Genomic DNA, 22155 nt, shown 5'->3' on the forward strand with positions numbered 1-22155 from the left:
ACTCTTTTTGGGTACCTGGTGGGGTCAAATAAACATTGTCTCGAAAGTTTCGAATGAATATAAAGAATTCCAATGGATTTAAATCTGAGGATCTAGCGGGCCATCGATAGCTCCATTAGCACCCATTCATTGTTCACCAAAATGATTTAAATGGTTTAAAAATACAAAATTCATGCGTGCATTATGTGATATAGCGCCGTCCTGATGAAACACTGCAAATGGTATCGCATCCAGAAAGTTGCTTATTTCGTTTGATAGTAAATAATATGATATTTTGTTTGATTGAGATTGCTATCAATAAAAAAGGGACCCACTAGTCCATTCTATCTCCATTATTATTATTAATATTATCAAACTGTTTTGACAAATGAATATTCAGACTTTACTTAGCCATTTTGAGCATTTAGAACAAACTTCTCTCTTGTTTATTTTGGTCACTTGATTTTTAAATTTTGTACATTTACTCTTTAATTTCTTGACTTTTTTTTAATGAATGGGTATAGTTTTTTGCATTTTTATATTCAAAAGACAAATCTCTACAATACTGAATAAAAAAAAATGTACAGTGCTATTTGAAAAAAAGAAGCTGATGTTCATCTGTCAAAAACTGGATGTAAGAATTTTTTTTTATTTAGTTGGTATTGAAGTGTTTTCAAAATTATTTCATTTGATGTGTCATTTATTCAAATCGGATAAAAAATAAGCAAGATACAGCATCAAAGGTTTTTCGTCAGTCACCCTGTATAAAGTTACGTAATACTCATTCAAAAGATATTTATGGTCTTTCTGTACCGATTATAAAATGTGTTAAAAATATTCTAATTCCACCTCTTACTAAATTATGTAATTACTGCATTAAAGAAAATATTTTTCCTAATTGCTTAAAAATGGCCGTTGTCATTCCACTGCATAAAAAAGGAAATCCAGCTGATATGAATAACTATAGACCTATTTCTCTCTTGCCCGCTATATCAAAAATTTTTGAAAAATTATTATTTGAACAAATTTTAAATTTTTTGCATGATAACAATTTATTGTCTCCTCAGCAATTTGGTTTTCGTACAGGATCTTCCACCGTAAAAGCAGTTACTAATTTGGTAGAGAAAATAATAGACTGTTTTGAACGTAAAGATTATTCAACATCTTTCCAGGACTTGAGCAAGGCTTTCGATTGTGTGTCACATGACATCCTATTGAGGAAACTCTATACGTATAATTTTCATCCGTCGAGTACACGATTAATTTTATCATATTTGAGTGACCGCAGTCAGTGTGTTAGAATAAACGAAGCATTATCTGATTTTTCACGCATTGTTTATGGGGTGCCACAAGGTTCTATCCTTGGCCCGATTTTGTTTTTAATTTATATTAACGATCTATCTTCTTATGTTTCGTGTGCTGATATTACATTGTTTGCCGATGACACTACTGTGAGCAATGCGGAAATATCCATGGAGAATCTTTTACTTAAAAAAAATTATAGTATTTCATTAACTGAAGAATGGTTCCTGGCAAATCGACTAAATTTAAACAAAGATAAAACTGTACATATGATGTTTACTTTAAAACAATTTGTTGGAGGAGTATAATACTCAGGACAAACAAAATATTTAGGAATATATGTCGATGTGCAGTTAACCTGGAATGCACACGGTGAACAAATGGCTTCTAAAATATCTAGAAATATATATCTATTACGTAATCTAGCTAACAATCTTCCTCTCCAAAGTCTTAGATTAGCATATTTTGCATTAGTGCATTGCCATATTGAATACGGTATTTTAATCTGGGGTCACTCAGGTACTCTGTACTGTGTTTTCAATTTGGTTGTAGGTCGTAAAATTTTATGGTACTTTAAGTTAAAGATCTTGCGGGGCTTATAAATCCTAGTTTACCACTACCAGGTAATATTTTAAGCAAGGTTGTATTGTACATTTGGTATATTTGCATTGCATTTCAAACCCAACCATTGTGCCCGTTAATCGCTCATAATATGCAATAAAATTTTACGACCTACAACCAAATTGAGAATACAATACAGAATTTTCCGGTTGCAAAGAAGGGCTGTTAGGGTTATTGCCAATCTTGGTTTTAGAGACGATTGTCGGCAACATTTTGCTAAATTGAAAATCTTGACTCTTCCCGCCATATTTATATATAAATGTTTGGAATATGTTATTAAAAATCCGAAACTATACCCCAAACTATCATCTTATCATCAATACAGTACTAGGTCTCAAGACATTGATCATATATCTCTACGTTTAGCTAAATCACAAAATGGAATCCACTATTATTGCATTAAATTTTTCAACGCACTTCCGGACTCTCATAAAAATTTACCTCCAAACCAATTTTTAAAGCATATAAAAACTTATTTATTAAATAAAATAATTTACTCTTTTGATGAATTTTTAAACAATTTATCTAATGATTTGAAATAGTCAAATTTGTTTTATTTGTTCTTTTTTATTTATTTATTTTTCTTCTCTCATTACTATTCTTTATGTAATTAATTTTTCTTTCGTTTTGGGCCATGTGTAAGTACTATTTTGTATATTAACACGAATAAACAATTATTATTATTATTATTATTATAATACACACATTAAAAAAAAATCATCAAAATCGGAGCTGTTTCTGAGGATTAAGAAGTAAAAACCTTCATTGACTCGACTATCGAATAAAATGTTAATTTATCCAGTCCATGAAAACGGTCAGACCTTGTGTACTGAAATCGTGGAAAACCAAAATCTATAATCTCCAAACTGTATAACTTGTCCTTCAAGAAATCATCAAAGTCTTCCATGTTGATTTTAAATTTGAAGTCACATTGACATTAATGACATTACATAAACTCTATTTAAGGGTTAATTCGCCGATTTTGGCTACTTTACTAAACAAAGATTAAAGGTTATTTAAAGTGCGGTGCAAACAAACTTTGCAAATTAAATAATACTTAACGTTAATCACTGGATTAAAAGTGCGGTGCAACCGGCCATTTAGAGGTTTAGGAAATCGTAAAAATTATCTTAAATCCACCAAGGCAACACTGCAAGGTAATGATGTACGAGTATATCTTTGTTTACATTGTACTATCATTTTTGCAATAATTAATTTTTTTGTCTGAAAATTTTTTCCATATTTTTTTCATGTACACTTCTATTAAAAAAAAAAAGCGTACACGTATTAAGGTCTACTGTAAATGGGACAATTAATTTAATCATTTCCAAGAAAACGTATTACTGATATTTTGTATGTCAAATGTGTGAAAATTGCTTTTATAAATTCTATAAATCTTTAAATTGTAGTTGTTAAATTGCTGAGAGTTGCCTTTTTCTACAAATTTATTAATAAAAGTTTCAGTTGTGTTTGTAGTATTTGGTAATTCTTCCCTAATAAATAAGGCAAAAAATTTACACACTTTACAATCTCTGAAAAATATATCGATAAAATCCAGCTATCAGCAGCAGATGTTTAGTTTCAGGTTTCTAAGTAACAGCAATTAAAAGATAGGTTTACAATATGAGAATTTAGCCAAAATTGGGCTCACTACTTGTACGTTTTTTTTCTGAATAGAACTGTACATTTAAACATCCTCGATATAGTAGCAAGTAGTGAGTGCGCCATTTTCGGGACAACCTTTATATTATACAGTCATTATAAATGAATGTTCCATCGCAGTTGGCGTTGAAAACCCACACACATTTTGGATGTGCCGCTAGCTTCGCAACGTTAGACAAACTAGTAGGCAGATTGGTATATATTATATGTATAAACTCCATCCATTTTCAATATACGGGGTGATCAAATAGGACTGTTTAAGTTGGTAACACTGAATTGTATTTTAAATCGTATAACAGGAGTAACTTTCGGTTGTTGATGGCTTGTCGTTGTTAATGCTATACCTACCAGATATTTGTCAAATAAACCAACAAAACATATCCGGTTGCAGTGTTATAAATAACCGAAATATAAAATTTTCCTAATTGTACTGCCAACTTAAACAGTCCTTTTTGATCACCCGGTACATTACTGTTAGGGAATTTTCTTTTTTTGTATTGCAATGAAAGTGTTTTATTTTTTCTAATATTGAACATTCAAAGCAGACGTTTTGAATTTGTCAAGAAATTTGACACTGTCAAATTATAATTATTGAAAAAAATACGATTAAGTTGCGATACCTATTATGTACGCCACAGGCAGGGTTATAAAGAGAAAATGCCTCATTTTGGAGACAAAACAAAGTGTTCACCGGTGTTTTAAAAACATTTGGGAAGTAAATGGTTCAAATTTGGGGAGGATGCCAGTTTACCGAATGGTTAGGGAGATTTTTGCCGTAAGTTGATAAATCCACTTTTAATTTAAATTGATCTAGTTAAAATGTTAGCTTCAATCTCCTACAGATATCTAAAGGAAAAGTACAGAGGGGGCACAAGCACAGAATGGAAACGACGCACGATGGAACAGTGAAGAAATATTTGCGCCGTTGTGCGCTTTTTTTAATTACAAGACCGCCGGGCTCCAGACTTGACTTGACAGGGTTTGTTCCTGAGCACTATTCATTTCTAATGCATGGCTTTCACTTTGTGTCCTGCTCTGAAATATTTTTGTTAAAATTTGTTTACGTTACGTAGGTACACCTACTTGCTGGTTTCAATGCCGGTATTTAATATTAACCTGTAGATACCATATTTTAAGTAAAATATTCAAAACTAGTTTACTTTGCTTGATTACGGGACCCGATTAGAGATTTGTCAAAAATGACAATAATCGTACATTATAACCTCTTCAAAATACACATAACCTGAATTATTATTTGTGACATTGCATTTACAATAGAAAAAAGTTGTATCCTATTACACCACAAAAGTTACTAAAATCACTAGATTTAGTTGTGTATATTGAAAATGGATGGAGTTTAATTGAAATTTTTTAATAAAAAATTGTCAAAACCTTATCATGTTGGTATGAGCCATACAGTGATTTTCATGATAATACGATTAGTCACACTGAGTGTCAACATTTTTTTAATCTAACTGACCCTGACGGGCGAGACTTTATTTCAAATTCGAACAGTATTTCCGCTGATTTCTTATTAAATTTGTTTTGAAAATGAATTCGCGGAAAACAGGTCAGGGAAGTGAAATGAACATAACCTTAACAATGACTTGGTGTAAAATGGTTATACAGCTGGTCCATATGTGCACATTTTGGGGTGGTACAGAATGGTTCTTTATTTAATTTTGACATTGACAATTATTTATTAAAAAAATTTCACTATATATGCCGTTCACGATTATTTTAAACACGCAGTAGGCCAAGATATGTTTTTGTAAGATTGGCATCAGGTCCTGTCAGATGACGTTTCGTTTTCAAATATTCGCCTTGTTGCCAATTCCGTCCTTAAGTTAATTAATAATAATTAATCCCTGGGATTTTATCCTTGAACTTCTAATGTTCCAAAATGCCGAAAGTAATTTCTGCCGATAAGAAAGCGTGTATCAAAAGATCTTTTGGTGAATACAAGAAAGACAGACCAGACTTTACCAATGAACAGATTTTTGAAAGATTATCACGTATTTTTGAGGTAATTTCTTTTTTAATATGAAATTGATGTAGTAATATTTTATTGCAGGTCGGTAGAAATTCAATAATTGATATATTGAAACAAGATTTTGAGCACCTAGAATCCTCCTTTTGTGGTACAAGACCTAAAACTGATAAATTTCTAAATCATGTGTTTCGAAAAGACCTTCAATCTCTCATTTGGCAATTTAATTCACAAAATCAATATTTTACTTTGGATACACTATTAACAGACTCAAGAGAAAAGTTGGAATTTGAAGGAGGCCGAACTACTTTGCATAAAATTTTAAAGTCAATCTGTGCGATTCCATTTACACATTGTTATGATTTAGCGATCGATTTTTTAAAATGATTTTTAAAGAGCTTGCTGATTTCTTAAAGCAAGTTGATGATCTCTACAAGTATATATTTACTAAATTAACTTGATTTTTTTAAATTTTGATTCGGAAGTGATTTTCTAATTCTTAAAAAAATATTTAAAACAACCAATTTTCAATGTAACGATCGATATTATAACTATTTGGAAACAGAATCGCACTGAATGTGTTACAAATATCGTTTAGTTAATGGTCAAAAAATTATATGCGAACAAAAACATGTTGTCGCATCGAAAATCGTTTTTTTTTAAGGAAATTTCTTCAATATCAAAATTCTAGCGAAAACATAATTTTTGTATATCTTGATGAAACATGGGTATACCAAAATGGAAGTAACATTCGTCGATGGGTTCATGAAAAAGGTATAAAAAGCAATCTCTCAAAAATAAAAAGTGAAGGCAAAAGGTTTACAATCTTACATGCTGGGTGTCGGTTTGGCTTTTTAGGAGGATGTGATCTTTTACTGGATGCAGCGAATAATGACAGAGACTACCACAAAACAATGAACGTTATTAGTCAATTAATTCCTGGTTTAGCAAAACTATCATATAAGTGTGTTGTGATAATGGATAATGCACCGTACCATTCAATGCAATTCGAAAAACTGCCCACGTCGTGTTCCACAAAAGCAAAAATGCAAGAATGGTTAATAAATCACCATGTCCAATTTGAAGCAAATTATACCAAAAATCAGTTGTGGGAAGTAATAACACCTTTTAGAAGAAATTTTCAGAAACAATACGTTGTAGACAAAATTTGAAATGATCATAGACATGAAGTTCTTAGATTACCCCCATATCATTGCCAATACAACCCAATTGAATTGGCGTGGGGGTTGTCTAAGAATTATTATAATAAACACATAAATGAGCAACCCTCAAGTAGAAATAAAGTTGCTGATTTATGGTCGGAATCACTTTTGAAATGCACACCCGAAATTTGGCAAAATTATTGTACACATTGCGAAGAATTAATTGCTTCAGATTGGACAAACCACATGGGTAATTTTTCGGTTGCTAATATTCCTCCGTTCATTATTTCGTTGGCAGACTTTGATTCAGAATCAGAATCAGACTTTTATAACAGATTAATAACCATTTAGGAGAATAATTTTTAACTTCTTTTGGTTCAAATATACCTATTAGAAATATTCTCAAACGAGAACTATGCTACAAATATGTGTTTCATTTCAATTAAAAATTTAGATTATTGTATTGTATTTAGATGAAATGTGTTTAATTATTTTTAAAATGTAGCAAACCGGCAGCAATGTTCGGTTCAATTATAACCTAAAATAGATTTATTATGACAAAGCACAATACTGCCAACTAAAATGTCAGATTTTCATAGATAGTCCGAATTTGAAATAATCGTGAATGGTATATGCATCTTATTTGTAAACTTGTTAAAACTAGATAATTACGTAATTTGTTGAATGAAGAAACATCTTCGAAGAAGAACTTTCACCGCCCGCGTTACTGGTTACCGGTAAACTAAATAATTGATAAGATAATATTCATTTTAGTTTACGAGAGGTGAATTTTCCGGGCGACGAGTTGGAGCGATTAGTTGGAGCGTCGGAAAATACCTCCCGTACAACATTTGTATTAAAAATTACTAACATAATTAAATGTTTAATTGTTAAACACTGTTTTTTTTTTTTTAAATTGCATTTCCCCTTTCACCACTACTGGCCTATCAGGTACCTTGCGGTCGGCTTGTTTTTTTTTTCTCTTTTTTCCTTATGTGGTGCGGCGGGGCTCCGGGGTACTTTCCCCGGCCACCCACGCCCACCCTCTCTTCTCCTTTCTCCTTTTCTGGACGACACAACACGAATACAACAAACATAACATCCATCCGGGATTCGAACCCTGCCGCCCTCGTGGTGGCGTCGGAAGAGTGTCGCTCTTCCTTCCACCACCCTACCGTCAGCCCCTGATAGACATACACACACATCCATGGCCCGGCGAAGATTTCTTCCTTGGAAAAAATCCTCCCCCTTCGGTGAGATTCGAACCCACTAGCGCCGGGACCGCGACCTCGGAGCACTGTCTCCGACAGCCATGCGGCCACCCAGCTACCCACTGTTTTGTTAGTTGATTCATCTTTATGGAGTGACCATATTGTGTGATTATTTTTGTTAGGCCTACTAGGAATTTGTATTGTCTTTTTAACGGACAAATTGCACCAAATTTAGCGATTTTAGGATAGCACCCTAGATTTTCAGATTCGACTATACAAACCTTATATTGTTCAAAAGCTTGTCAAAAAAGCTTTCGACCAGTGCAATAATAAATACGGGATGCCATTTGGAAAAAATAAGTTTTTGACATTTTTAGTACGTTATTTTTAAAAAATCGCAGTAGGCATATGCGACTGAGCAGATTCTTGAGTAAACACTCGGCAGATGCGCCAAACATTCAGAAATCAAACAACGTCAATCATTTTAATTTATGTGTAACGATTTGGAAGGTACGAATTTTCGAAGAGACCCCTGCAATTCGAAATTCTGGTAAAAAAAGCGCCATTGATCAAAAACGATGGCAGATAAGTAAAAACGACCTGTAAAATGTGATTCATAATTTAGCATAGAATTCAAAAATAAAATCAAACTGGGTAGGTTACGTTTAAAAAAACATAACTTTACTGTTTTTATAATATTGAGACACACTGTATACTGAAACGTTTCGACTTCCTTGACTTTTCCTCAATTATTTTTTTTCTCCCTCATTTGGTGTATTGTTGGCTGCCGCATTCCCTCGGATGAAATTTTACGGAAAAATACGAAACAAAAATAATGAGAAAAGAAATATTTATGGATCCTACGTTATGTTTTATTTTTCGTTTTGTTTAATTAGGTTCTAACGAGTGGCCGTACCTTCGGAAGGTTTTTCCAAATAGAATTAAAACGATTGAGCACACTTCACTTAAATTTTATTGAACAGATAATCGAGTGTGTTGGTGTTTGGTCCCAACAAATTATAGAAATAAATAAATGAATTTAATAACAGAAGTTGGTGGAAATTTGACCCAATGACATTTGACTCGCGGCCCAGGAATTGAGATCTGACTAATGGGCCAATTTCAAGTCGAGTTACAACCGGGACAAACTACGTTTCCCATGGCAACGTTGCAAATAAATTTACAACCGATTTCAAGTTCGAATTGTCGCGCGATTTGCATCTGCTATTTGCAACTACCTATTGGACGGTTGTAAGCAGTTGCATTCTGTTCTGTCATTTTTACACCGTGAAAATGGCTGCAGCTAGGCAGGTCTTGGCCAAGGAGTACAGAATAATAGGGAGGGAACATAAGCTAGCTTATGGGCGCGGTAAATTGAAGCGGTGAGGGACAAGGAAACGGGCGCAATTTTATGCAACCCGTGAGGTACGCCCCAGTTAACACTACTTGAGATGTTGGGAATTAACAATAAAACTGCAGGAAAATAAAACACTATATTTTTTTTTTGCATCACAAATGTATTCAGAGTATGAGAAACTAGAAAACCACATTAAATATCACAACGCAACTGATTTTATTCACTTTCTTGGGGCGTACTAATAGCAGACATGCGCATTAAGGCGGCTTCACTCGACCGGCCGCATGTCCCCTCCCTATTATTCTATACTCCTTGGTCTTGGCCGCTTTAGTTGTGGATGAATTAGTTAATCGTGGTGATAGCGACAGTGACGAAGAAGAACAAAAGTTAGCAAGAATACCTTTTAGTATTCAGGAGATGTCGGAGAGAAATCTCTTCCAGAAAACACGCCTGGACCGTCGTGTTTTCAATTATGTGCTGGAAGTTCTAACACCAAGTTTGGAACGAAATACAAGGCGAGGACGTTACGAACATCTCACACCTACGCATAAATTATATGTTGCATTGCAGTTTTATGCTTCGGGTGGATTTCAATGGTTAGTTGGAGGCAGTTCAAGAATTTCACAATCAGCTGTTTCAAACGCGATCAGTGAAGTGACTAGCGCTCTAGTAGCCGTCTCGCAGCAGTTTATTCGTTTTCCAACTGCCAGAGAATTCACCGAAGTTAAACAGGCATTTTACCAACTAGGGTTGACCCAGCATGGAGTTGGATTTCCAAATGTACTGGGAGTAATCGATTGTACACATTGTAGAGTGCAAGCACCCAGCAATGCCCCGGAACAATATTTTAACAGGCATCTCTACCATTCGATCAATGTTCAATTACCTAATTGCGGGACCAGATTTGAAAATTTACAATGTTTTTGCCGAGTTCCCAGGTTCAAATCATGATTCATACATCTGGCGAAATTCAGCTGTACGGAATGCATTTGAAGAGGGTGGTACTTTTCCTGAAGGTTGGTTAGTTGCGCACTCCGGGTACCCCCAGGAACCGTGGATTATGACACCAGTGGCAAATGCAACATCACCGGCAGAACATTTGTACAATTCTGTGCACATTTCCACCAGAAACCCAATTGAAAGAACAAATGGTGTTTTAAGGCTGGGATTTCAAGTGACCGTTACGGCTTACTAGAGAATGACCCATGACATGCTGCCACCTACTTAGGGATAGCTAAAGTAATTTCTTGTGCGGTCCGAAGCGGTTCCCTACCGTAAAGTCACTAAAAAGGTATCTTTTTACTGACGTTACCCCACCCCTACTCTAATAGTGCTTATCACAATGGACATAAGCTTGACATAAGGCATAAAAAATTCATGATACATGCAGTGGATATACTATTAATTTTTACGTAACTTATGAGAAGTGACCTCAGTGAACATTATTGTTGTGTACAAAAAGACATGAAGAATCATATTCGAGTTATATGGACACATAAATTATTTTCCAATTGCCCAAATTTACAAATTATTCTTAGGTATCTCTTATGTATTTCTTATGTCTTATGTCCATTGTGAATAAGCACTAAGCATTGCGGCAAAATACAAAAAAGGCGGTTCTTCTTTTATACTGCTTTGTGCTGTGTTTGCTTCGATATTGTGGTTTGTTTGTGTAAACCGAGGTGTAAACCATGGGGCGATTAGTACTTTCAAAGCAAAAAAAACGTTCAAAACACGCGAGATCAGCGAAAATTTCTGCTGCAAGAAAATTAGCTGTAAAAGAAATTTTAGATAAAATAATTTCTTCCAGTAAGTTTATAAATTATTATTATAAATAAATAATAAAAGTAATAAAATAGCTGTATCGGTTATTTACTCCTTTGTCATTTTTTCATTTTTCGTAGTAGTCGGAGATGAGAGCAACGTACTATCGGTGGACATAAAAAACTGGGACAAACATCAAATTTGTATAAAGTCAAAATTCAAAAATATACATTGTGTAAATTTGGCTTTTTACAAATAAGGTTATGAAAATTATGACATATTGTCAAAAACATCAAGTTAAAGTTCAGTTCTTTAATGACAATTTTAATTTTGAGTGACAATTCAAAAGTCTGAGACACAATGAGCAAATTTTGGATGTCCCAACTTTTAATGTCCACCGATAGTACCTACCAAAATTAGCAGAAGTCCAAAATCATCCGTTAATTTCTGTCAATAACGATGATGTTTCAAAGAGTGAAGAATATAATTTTACTTGGGGTTCAGTAGCAGATTATTACACCAACATTTATTTTAGAGTAAATAGTCATCAATTCTCAATCGCTACAGAAAAAGAGATTCCTAAGTTAAATGGCTAGTGAGTACTTACAAATGTAATGTTTGTGACGAATGTGTATCAATACAAACCGAAAAAGTCACAGAGGATTCCGAATCTGTTGTCATTACTTCTGCTGTGTTGGGGACTCTTGCAACCGGGAGTAGTTATGCCTATTTGGTAGAACGTCTAAGTATTTTAGACATTCCACCTTTATCCGGACGACATTTTTTTGACACTCAAAGAAGACTCGGCTTTGTAAGTAGAGGTAATTTGAATAGAGAAGAATCTGTCACGTGATCTTTGCAATTTTGTTGTAATCATTATCAGTCTCAAAATGAATTTTACTTGTCAAGAACTTAATACGGGGTCATTATAAATGATTGTACCATAGTAGGTGGCTGTGCGCTATGCTTTAGGTGCGCCGCTACGCCCACTAGTTGTTACAAACATTTATAATGACCCCGTATATGTACTATATTAATTAGATTTAATTTCCGAGTTCTAGATTTTTAAATTCGACTATAAAAACCCTATACCATTGGAAAGCTTGTCAAAAAAGCTTTCGACTAGTGCAATTATAAATACAGAGTGCCATTTGAAAAAAAAAGTTTTTGACATTTTTAGTTGAGTAAACACTCAACAGATGCAGCAAACATTCAGGAATCAAACAGCGTCAATTATTTTAATTTATGTATAACGATTTGGAAGGTACAAATTTTCGAACGGACCCCTGCAATTCGGCGAGGTAAATCATTGGGCCCCTTTTTCTCGAAAAATATCAACATTTGTATAAGGCATCATTGGTTCAATCGTTACCTTTTGTGGGGTTCTATCATAGGTTAAACTATCTGCACAACCTTCAAAGTCACGCTGTACATATTCATAATAAATAAATTATAGTAGTTTTTGTAATTTGCCTCCATTTTGATTCTCTAATAGACATATTAACGAACGCGACGTCATCATCTGGGATGTTCTTATAGCCATTATTTCACGGAACATTTTACGAAAATTTTTAGGTTGGCATAGCTTGATCCGTCATGCGTGTCAGTTTAAATTACAAAATGTGCCAAGAATTATTTATCAGGATTTATCAGGCAACAAATTCGCGACCGTATTTTTGGCAATTTCACGTATTTCAACGGGCGTACATGAAAGATTATCTTCCATATTCGTGTTTTGTGACAGAATTTGGATAAAACAAAAGGCGACTTTGAAGACTTGATCAAATTTTCACTTTTAAAATTAAGACATTACCAACCGCCACAAAAATCCCTAAATCGAGGAAAGTAAACATTTTTGTTTAAAAACGACTTAAAAAGAGCAAATTACAAAAAATAGTATAAAAAACTCGTTCCATAAGACCTTGAAGCACTCATTCTTTAAAATAACTCGTGGCTATGCCACTCGTTTTTTAATCTTGAATTCGTGATTCAAGACTGGTCTTATGAAACTTGTCTTTTAATATAGTATTATTTAACGAGTTCGTGCGTAAATTGAGCCTTTTTTGGCACGAGTGGGCCATTTTAAAACGCGAGTGAAACGAGTGTTTTAAAGGCCCACGACTGCCAAAAAAGGCCCAATTTACACACGAACGAGTTCAATACAAAGTTTTTTTGTTCGACGACCCCCCTTAAAGGCTCCAAATCGCTTAAAATCATTAAAATTAGCTTGACGTTTCGTTTTGACAAGTTGTGACATTTATCAAAATCCGTTCACACAGGAAAAAATTCTCAAATTCTGACAGTGTCGAACAAAAAAATATTTAATGCCTGTGATTACATTTTTTAAGTCTCTTGTACCCGATGAACTGCTGCGATCAATTCAATACTTTTATTGCTTTAGTAAAAGAAAAGAAAGCTTAACTTGTAATTTTCTACTTCTCACTGAAATGATAATCAAAAACCACCTATTGCAACGGAATTAGTAAAAATAGAAATTACTTTTTTAAATTTTTTAATAGAATGCTAACAGAAGATCAAGTGAAAATCGAGATTATATTATTATTATTGACATAAATCACGGGAGTGAACAGACGCAATTAACGCCAAAGAAGGCCCGTCCTTTCTTGAAAATGCGATATCCGATATCTTTGCGTTGCACGAATTGCACGTGTTAACTCAGTAACTCACTCACTCCAGCTCACTCACTCACTCACTGAACATCTGGACATTTTTCTTCAGTGATCAGTGCCATCTACTTAAAACTTGCCACATTAACAAAGGTCAAGTGTGGGTAAAGTTTCAACACAGAACACTGTAAAATTATTTTGTTCTCGCCGAGTCACCAATATATTGTAAGCAAATTAATCTTTTAATGTTTCTTGTTTTTTAACGAAACCGGAAGACTGAATAAACTACGAGACGCCTTAAATTAAACCTTAATATCCATTATTGGCTGTGAATAATGACTAATTTCTCAATGTTGTCACAATTTTGATATTTTACTTTTTTATTAAGCCATAAAGTTGACAAAGTTTGGCGTTTAAGTATTCAATACTTTTAGTCTTTGGAACCATAACTATTACTTCAGAGCCAATAAAGAAGCTTAAATATTAAACTGTGTTTTAGTTTTTAACTTAAAAATGCATTATTTTTCTTGAAAACGAGAAATAATGTCACCATGTTTCCCTATACCTAATACATATACGGTATCCCAGCCTTAAAGAGTCGTTGGCGTGTTCTAGACCGTCCACTTGCTTATGAACCCAGTAAGGTCTGTCAAATAATTGCTGCTTGTTGTGTGCTGCATAATATTTGCATTCAGTACAATTTAGATGTGGATGATTTCGAAGATCATCCTCTCCCTGACGACTTACAACCTTGTCATGGGGCCATCCCTGGGAATTATATGGACATTCGTAGAGATCTCATTGCTAGACACTTCACTCGATAATTTAGGTTTTTTGATGTGTTTTATGCTTTCAATTATTTTTTTTTTCAGATACATATTCAGTTGCATAAAGTAAAAGCTGTTGTACAAAAAAACACCAAATGATTAATAATTTTCATTTATTAACCATTAAAATAAAACAGCAACAATATATTTTTAATTTATATTTAATTTTTTTCTTTTGAGTTCTATGCCCTCTTGTAATAATTTAAGTTTTAATTTTTTTAAATTTATTAATTGGTCTAAACGACTGTTGAGGTCGGACCGCGTTTGTCGCATTTCAGAAACCAACTCTCCTAAGATTTGGTTGGTTTCTCTTTGCAAGCATGTCGTTTCCTCGGCTTCTTTTAGTACCGCCTCGATCGTCCTTTTTTTGCCTCGTCTGGGAAGTGGGGGTGGTTTTAGGATTGGTGTAGAAGATGGAGGTACTACAGGATTCGCTACAGGATTGGGATCTGGCCGATAAACAAAAAGTTCTAATGTTATGATTTTTAAACAGATTTATAATTATTTTTTTTTGTTCATAATATTTTTGTTAATTCCAAATTGTTTTCGTATGTTTATAAAGAATGTGTTTATGACTGAATGTTATTGGTGATTTAATTTTTTGTGTATCAATAAAACATGTACCGAGTGATCAAGAAGGACTGTTTAAGTTGGCAGGACAATTAAGAAAAATTTTTAATTCGGTTATTTATAACACTGCAACCGGATATGTTTTGTTGGTTTATTTGACAAATATCTGATGTAGGTATAGCATTAACAACGACAAGCCATCAACAACCGAAAGTTACTCCTGTTATACGATTTAAAATACAATTCAGTGTTACCAACTTAAACAGTCCTATTTGATCACCCCGTAGTTCGAAATGTACATACCTTCATTTGTATCGACCGGGTTAAGGGATGAGGACGGAAGATCTACAAGGGGTGGCCTTTCGGGAATGGGTTCTAAATTATATTCAGTACTATTATTTAATTGTTTTACATAAAAAACGAGTGGGAAAAACAGTGAAAAAATATCTGAAACTGAAAATATCAATTATTGCATACATACCAAATATAATCACATCTGGAATGTGAGCTGTGCTCGTCGAAGGACCGGGATTGATTACTGTAAGTAGAATGATAAAAAGTGCAAAAAATATTACTTATGTGACCCTACCTTGACGCCTGAAGGGGTCAACTCCACCAGCAATCCCCTCAATGCTATCGGTACCAATAAATTGGGAAAGTTTGGCATCGATAGCAGAAAGGGGTGTATTGGCTTCATTTTGACCGCCCCCAGTTTTTCGGCCCTCTCGCTTAACCGCGTTGACTCTATGTTTGGCCCTTGTCTTCAGGTCCTTAAATTTACTCCGCAATTCTGCTGCCGTCCGTACTGTGGGAGCAACAGCGTTGACAGCGTCTACCACCTACTGCCATCCTCTGTCCCGGTGGAATTGAGTTAAATTCGGACCCTTGAGAGGACCAAACAATAGAGCCCTTCGCTTCTCGACTTCTTCGACAAGCACAGCCGTTTCTTCCACTTTAAATTTTTTTGACCTTTTCTTAACCCTAAAATGTGTCGTTTTACACATCTGCGATAAATAAATTAAAAACATTTTGTACTTACGCTTTATTTTCCATTATATTTCTTCGTTTGGTTTTGAAATTTTTAAATTTGATTCGCGCACCGCAAAATTAATGACAGTTGTCACGTGATCGAGAGCAAATTTGCAACTGCACTGCCTCCCCGGGCAGTTTGAACTTGAAATTGGGTTGTAAATTCCGTTGCAAGAGAATTGCAAATATTTGCGCTACAACTGCAGTTTGCATCGCTAACTTGAAATTGGCCCATAAGCTGGGCAAATACAGAAGTTTCTAGCGCGAAAAGCATTATAAAAGTTTGAGGTGCGAACTAAAAATGGAACAAACAGAATTAACAGGAACACTGAATTACCGACTCTATACAATAATAAAAATCAGCACCAAGAATTAAACAGAATTAAAATGCAACAAACAGAATTAAAATGAAACAAACAGTATTAAAATGAAACAAACAGAATTTGTAACGCGCCCTCTAGTACCAGAGCGCTCCGTAGTACCGCAGTAGCGCCATAACGCACCACTCCGCACGCTACCCCACTCCCAGGGATCTTCTTCACCACCCACTCGTCTTGCGCCCTCGCCATCGGCCCTTAATAAAAGAATAGATCATGGACGATAAACGCCAGAAGACCTCTACCTTCTCATCTCTTCTCTACTGCCACCCAGAGGAACTGGTATTGCGGTATACACAAGAGCTCCCTTTTCCTAAACCCCAGTATTTACCAATGTAATCACTTTTGTGGTCAATATATTTTACTCACACGTTGTCACTGTTGTCAGTTTTAATAACCGGCTACAAATTAAAATAAAACAAACAGAATTAAAATGAAACAAATTAACATTATTTTGAAACCTAAATTGGGCTTGAAACGCTGTTACGCTAGTGCCATGTCATGCAACTAAGTTCCGTTGTTCTGCTACTTCTAAAAATTGTTCTACATTGGTTTGATTCCCCAAAACTGTTCTAATTAATAATTAATTCGTAATTTCCATTCTCTCTCTCACTCACACCTCTGATTTCTACGACTACCTGGCTTTACCGTTACCCTGTTGTCTCTGTTTTCTACCGACTCCCTTTCTATTTTGCTTTGTTACTTTTCTAACTAAAAGTGCAAACGATTCTAGTTACTTTCTACGATAAGCACTCTGTTTCTAATTTGCAGTTCTCGCCCTTTAATTACAAATATGCCACAAATTTGAGAATGCTAAAAAAAAGTAACTTAACCTAATGAACATTAATTTTGTGGTTCTCTCAATTTGAAACCTGCTAATGTAAGAACAATTAAACGAGATGGAAAATCTTAGTAACGATTTATTAACTTTTAAAATCAATCTGGTAGAATACAATAAACACACGTGACTTCACGTTATGCTTGTACAATGGCGAAGAGAGAATGTCTCCCTTCTTAACATTTTCAGCTTATATACTACCCCCGTCCCCAATGTTTCACCACCGTGGCCACGTACACAGAAATGTTGCCGGGCTAGGGATATGACCATTTATGGTCATATCAACTATCACACCACCGTGTTTTCCACCACTTGGGCCGGAAGGGGTGAGGGTGTTTTCGCATCATCTTCCACGTCAACATCCACGTCGACTTGATGACGACGACAAATTGTATTGCATTACGTCGCAATTTCATGGAGTCGAAGATTTTCTTACACTAACATCAAATTCATTAATTCAATTATCCCCTGATTTTAACTGGACTCCCCAAATTGTCGAACGAGTAAATTTTACAATGTTTCTTTTCTCATAAAAACTGTTATCTTTGTGTTGTGTTCGGACCGGACGCGTACCTGCATTTTCAAAGAAAGGTTGGCAGATTTCATTTGAGGAATGTGGTGCCGACACGGCATCAATAAAATGTACAACTGACCAGCATTTTCCTCGCAAATGAACGGTATTTAAAATATTTCGTTGAAATTATTTTAAAATTTAAATTCTTAATTTATCGAACCTATTCGGATCGTTACAATACCTATACCGGGTGATTCAGATTGGTATTCGCGCCCCTATATCTTTTTTATTTTAAGAAAAAAGTATAGCAAACCATATATATTTGTAAATCGCTTACGAAACTACAGTAGATGACGTTGTCAAATCTTCTCTACGATGACATATGTCAAAGTTAAGACAGTCAACTTTTTTTTTAAATAGTACATTTCTTGGTCTATTCTTGTAAGGCTTTTTTTTCTACATTTGAATGTGTAAAAAAAGTTGACACTTGCAATAGGAAAAAATCGAGAAAAAAATAAAATATGATTTAATTTATTCGAAAGTGTTATTTTCTAAAAAGAGCTAGTAGCCATGGAGACAATTGAATTTTGACATTAATAGCGTCAATTATTAACGTACTTACATTTAAATAAATAGCTATCTTATAACCTACATTTAAATAAACAACTATGATATAACATCTGGCTTCGAAACCTAACTTCTTCCTGACTATACCGTTTTGAATGCATACACGATGAAAATATGTAGTTGAATTTTGATAGTGCATGAATGACATGATGAGTCTTGGGAATCGTATTCGAATTATTCGAATATTTGAATAGCTGACTATGTAAAATTCGAATAAGTGTAAATTCTAATATTCGAATAAAGTAAATTCAGGATGGATCGGGTATTTCACGGTTAAATAATTTTATTTTTTGGCTTTGTAATTCTTAAAATAGTGAGATGTAGGGAACCAACATAACGGGAATTTAACATAGTAAATTCAGTATGGATTTGGTATTTCGTCCGAGTCTCAGTTTTCTGGCCGAGGCGCACCCGAGGCTTGAAACAAACAAGGTCAAGTAATTTTATTTTTTGGCTACGTGGTTATCTTGTAAATAGTGACATGCAGGGAACCAACATAATGCCAATTTACAAATGTTTGGCTAACTAGCTCTTTTTAGAAAATAACGCTTTCGAATAAATTAAATCATATTTTATTATTTTTCTCGATTTTTTTCTGATGTAAGTGTCAACTTTTTTTACACATTCAAATGTAGAAAAAAAGCTTTACAAGAATAAGTTAAGAAATGTATAGTGTACTATTTAAAAAAAAAGTTGACTATCTTAACTTTGACATATGTCATAGTAGAGAAGATTTGACAACATCATCTATTGTAGTTTCACAAGCGATTTACAAATATATATGGTGTGCTATACTTTTTTCTTAAAACAAAAAAGATGTAGGGGCGTGAATACCAATCTGAATCACCCGGTATACCGCAATATTTTCCGAATGTGCAGTAGAAGCGTAGCTATCATCTAGTCTAGAAAAAAGTAAAAGTTGATATCTTTAATAACAAATAAGTTATGGAGCTTTTTCGCAACTCTGTGACACGCTGTATATTGACGTCCAACTCGAAAATAATGGAATTGACAGTCAGTTCGACCACGGATACCTGGATAATCCTCCCATCCTCCCCTGGCAACTTTAATCCCACCCTTCAGTTCGACCACGAACGGGGTGGGTCCTAATTACGGTAATAAGGACAAGTTAAATAAATCGTCCGTCCATATAAATACCCCTCTAAAGGTCGCGTACAGACTACGCGAACCGAGCATGTAATGTAACATGTAATGTAATGCTCGTCGCAAAATTGGTGCCACGAACAGCCGACGAACCGAGCGCGCAACGAACAGCTTCTATACTCCGTTCACTGATAGATCGCACGCCTTTTCACAGACACAGAGACGAGTGTCTATGCTGCAAAAAGTCGAATAGCGCACATAACATTTGTTTATCATTAATACATACTCGAAGAATAAATAATTCAACTTCATTCAGATTCACAGCTGTAATTCTGTTAACAACATCATAGGCGTAGGAAAACTACTGGCGAGAGTGCACGACTGCACGTTTCTCAGGTCCTCTCGGGCTGTTGATGTTGCTATGGAAACTTTAAAAAACGCGCGTTTTTGAAAGTTGGATTTATACACACTGAGGCATGCTTTAATTAAGTAAAATAGGTTACCAATAAAAAAATATATAACCATCACGGGTGCTGTGCCCGTATTTCGGCAATGGTCAGAATAAAATGGATGCCCGTTTTGGGGCCGATTTCTAATTTTACCTGAAAAGGTAGGAGGTGACAAGGAAGGGATTCGTCGCTAAAGTGTTCTTTCAAAATAAAATTTTCATTCTCCGGCGAACGTACAAGTAGTATCTTTTTGCGAGATTTTCGGTCCTATCATTGTCAATAATTTGTCAAAGTCTGTAGGAGTCATTCTTGTAAAATTTTTATAATGTTCATTGACATGTTGAAATTTTAAATCTTGCATAAGTTCATTACCGACGCGTTTTCTATAGGGTTCGGTTCGCCACCAACGTCGCCGCTTCTTCTCTTTTTTAATCATATTGCACCCATCATAAAATTTTAAAAAAAGGCAAAGTCATAACTGCACATCTTCGGAGAAAGTAGGTAGAATGTTGGTTGTTTTTTAGTTTTGGTACCGAAAATAGACTCCGTGTCATCAAAAAAAAAAAACGAATTATAGTTTCAAAAAATTAAATTATAATCGAAGGTAAAATAACAAGACGTAATTTTTTTTATCAGATTTAACAAATTAGGTCGCGTTATTTTTGACAAGATTAATTCCAGAATTCAAACTTTAACGTTAATTATTTATTTTTAATACTTACAGTTATTAAAAACACAATTATTAAAAACAATTTGGGAATCTGACAGGCGTAACATGCAATTTTATTCGTTTTTGACAGAAGAAAGACTAGGAAGACGATTTATCCGCGATAAACATTTTTGATTGGATGAAAGCAAGCGCTGAACACGCACGTTTGATGTTTGTGGGAATTAATCTGTAGTAATATAACAATAATTGACTTAAACATCGGATTGATTTGCGAAGCTGATGGCATGCTCCATCTCGACTTATGCATTTTTACAACAAATTGACACAATTCGCATTATTTTATAAAATGTGAAACTTATTTATTAGTTACTGTAAAGAGTTGCTTTCAAAAATAATAACCTATTTATTTTGTTCAGCATAAATGAAATGCTTAAAAAACTACAGTGTTTCATTTGACAATCAAGACCGTTGTTGGAGATTAGATTTATGAGTTTATGACTGTGGTCAGCTCCCTTTGTCGAGATGCGTTTGTGAATGGCGCTTTGTGTTCGTCAGAAAACCGACAGTGAGCGGAGCACTGCGAACCGTTCGTGGCGCGCATGCGCTCTCGAGGTTCACAGCTTCGCCGTCCAAATCAGACGAACGCTTCCTTGTAATTTATTTAAAGAGTGTAGTAAGTTATGGCATGTATTTAATAAAATGTATGGATCACCATATTTGTAAGACAGCCTAACAAATTAATGAGTAAATGTTATAATCAACAGCAACTTCGCTCCTACCTTTTCAGGTAAAATTAGAAATCGGCCCCAAAATGGGCATTCAGTTATTCTGACGGACAAGCACCCGTGATGCTTAATAATATTTTTGCATCATCGGAACTATTAATAAATAGATAAAATTTTCTTTTTAATTTATTAAATTGTTTGATTTTTCCAAAGAAGGCATTTTTTACATTTTTCATACTAGTTTATGGCCCATTGCTCTGCACGCGATGCCGAATCTAAACAATAATTTCTTCTTTGATTACTTTACCGTCTTTTGATAAGTAAACATGTTCATGAAATCGGTAAACACGTGAAAATGACCGGTGGTGCAAAAACGTTTTCTACTGACAAATTGTCATTACAAAAGTTTACCTGTAAAATGGTAAAGAAAAAAAAATTTCTTCATTTCCTTCATTGTTGTAGCTACGGTGCGATCAATTAAAAAATAAATCGAGTCGGCGTGTTACCTATGGCAACCCATGCTATAGCATAGGCTCCAAAGCAAACTCGATTAATTTTTTAAATGATCGCTCGGTACTTTTAATTCGTTAAACAAACTTCTGAACTAACAATATTTGCGTTAATACTTACCTGCTTTAAATTGAGATTGCACATCGAAAACGCGTATTCTTTTTGGAAATTTTTGGGTCCTATTTTGGTTAGTAAATTCTCACCGTCTGTGGGAGACATTCTATTAAAAATTTTATCCA

At 34.5% G+C, this 22155-nt stretch overlaps 1 protein-coding gene and 1 pseudogene across 8 annotated transcripts in view; one reads left to right on the forward strand and one right to left on the reverse strand.

The window, feature by feature from the left end:
• Positions 1–7484, reverse strand: part of LOC138128544 (uncharacterized) — a 75894-nt gene extending 68410 nt beyond the window's left edge. For all 8 annotated transcript variants that reach the window (XR_011158756.1, XR_011158755.1, XM_069044740.1 and 5 more), the window contains exon 1: positions 7390–7484. Coding sequence is in view for 6 of the 8 variants with exons in the window: in XM_069044740.1 (XP_068900841.1) it covers positions 7390–7413 (24 nt within the window). In the remaining 2 variants the exon portion in view is untranslated. The remainder of the gene's footprint in view (positions 1–7389) is intronic.
• Positions 7485–9221: 1737 nt separating this feature from the next.
• LOC138129411 (putative nuclease HARBI1) lies at positions 9222–10480 on the forward strand (annotated as a pseudogene).
• Positions 10481–22155: the final 11675 nt, after the last annotated feature.

The sequence above is a fragment of the Tenebrio molitor genome, chromosome 4 (genome assembly GCF_963966145.1).
Source record: "Tenebrio molitor chromosome 4, icTenMoli1.1, whole genome shotgun sequence".
Taxonomy (NCBI): Eukaryota; Metazoa; Arthropoda; class Insecta; order Coleoptera; family Tenebrionidae; genus Tenebrio; species Tenebrio molitor.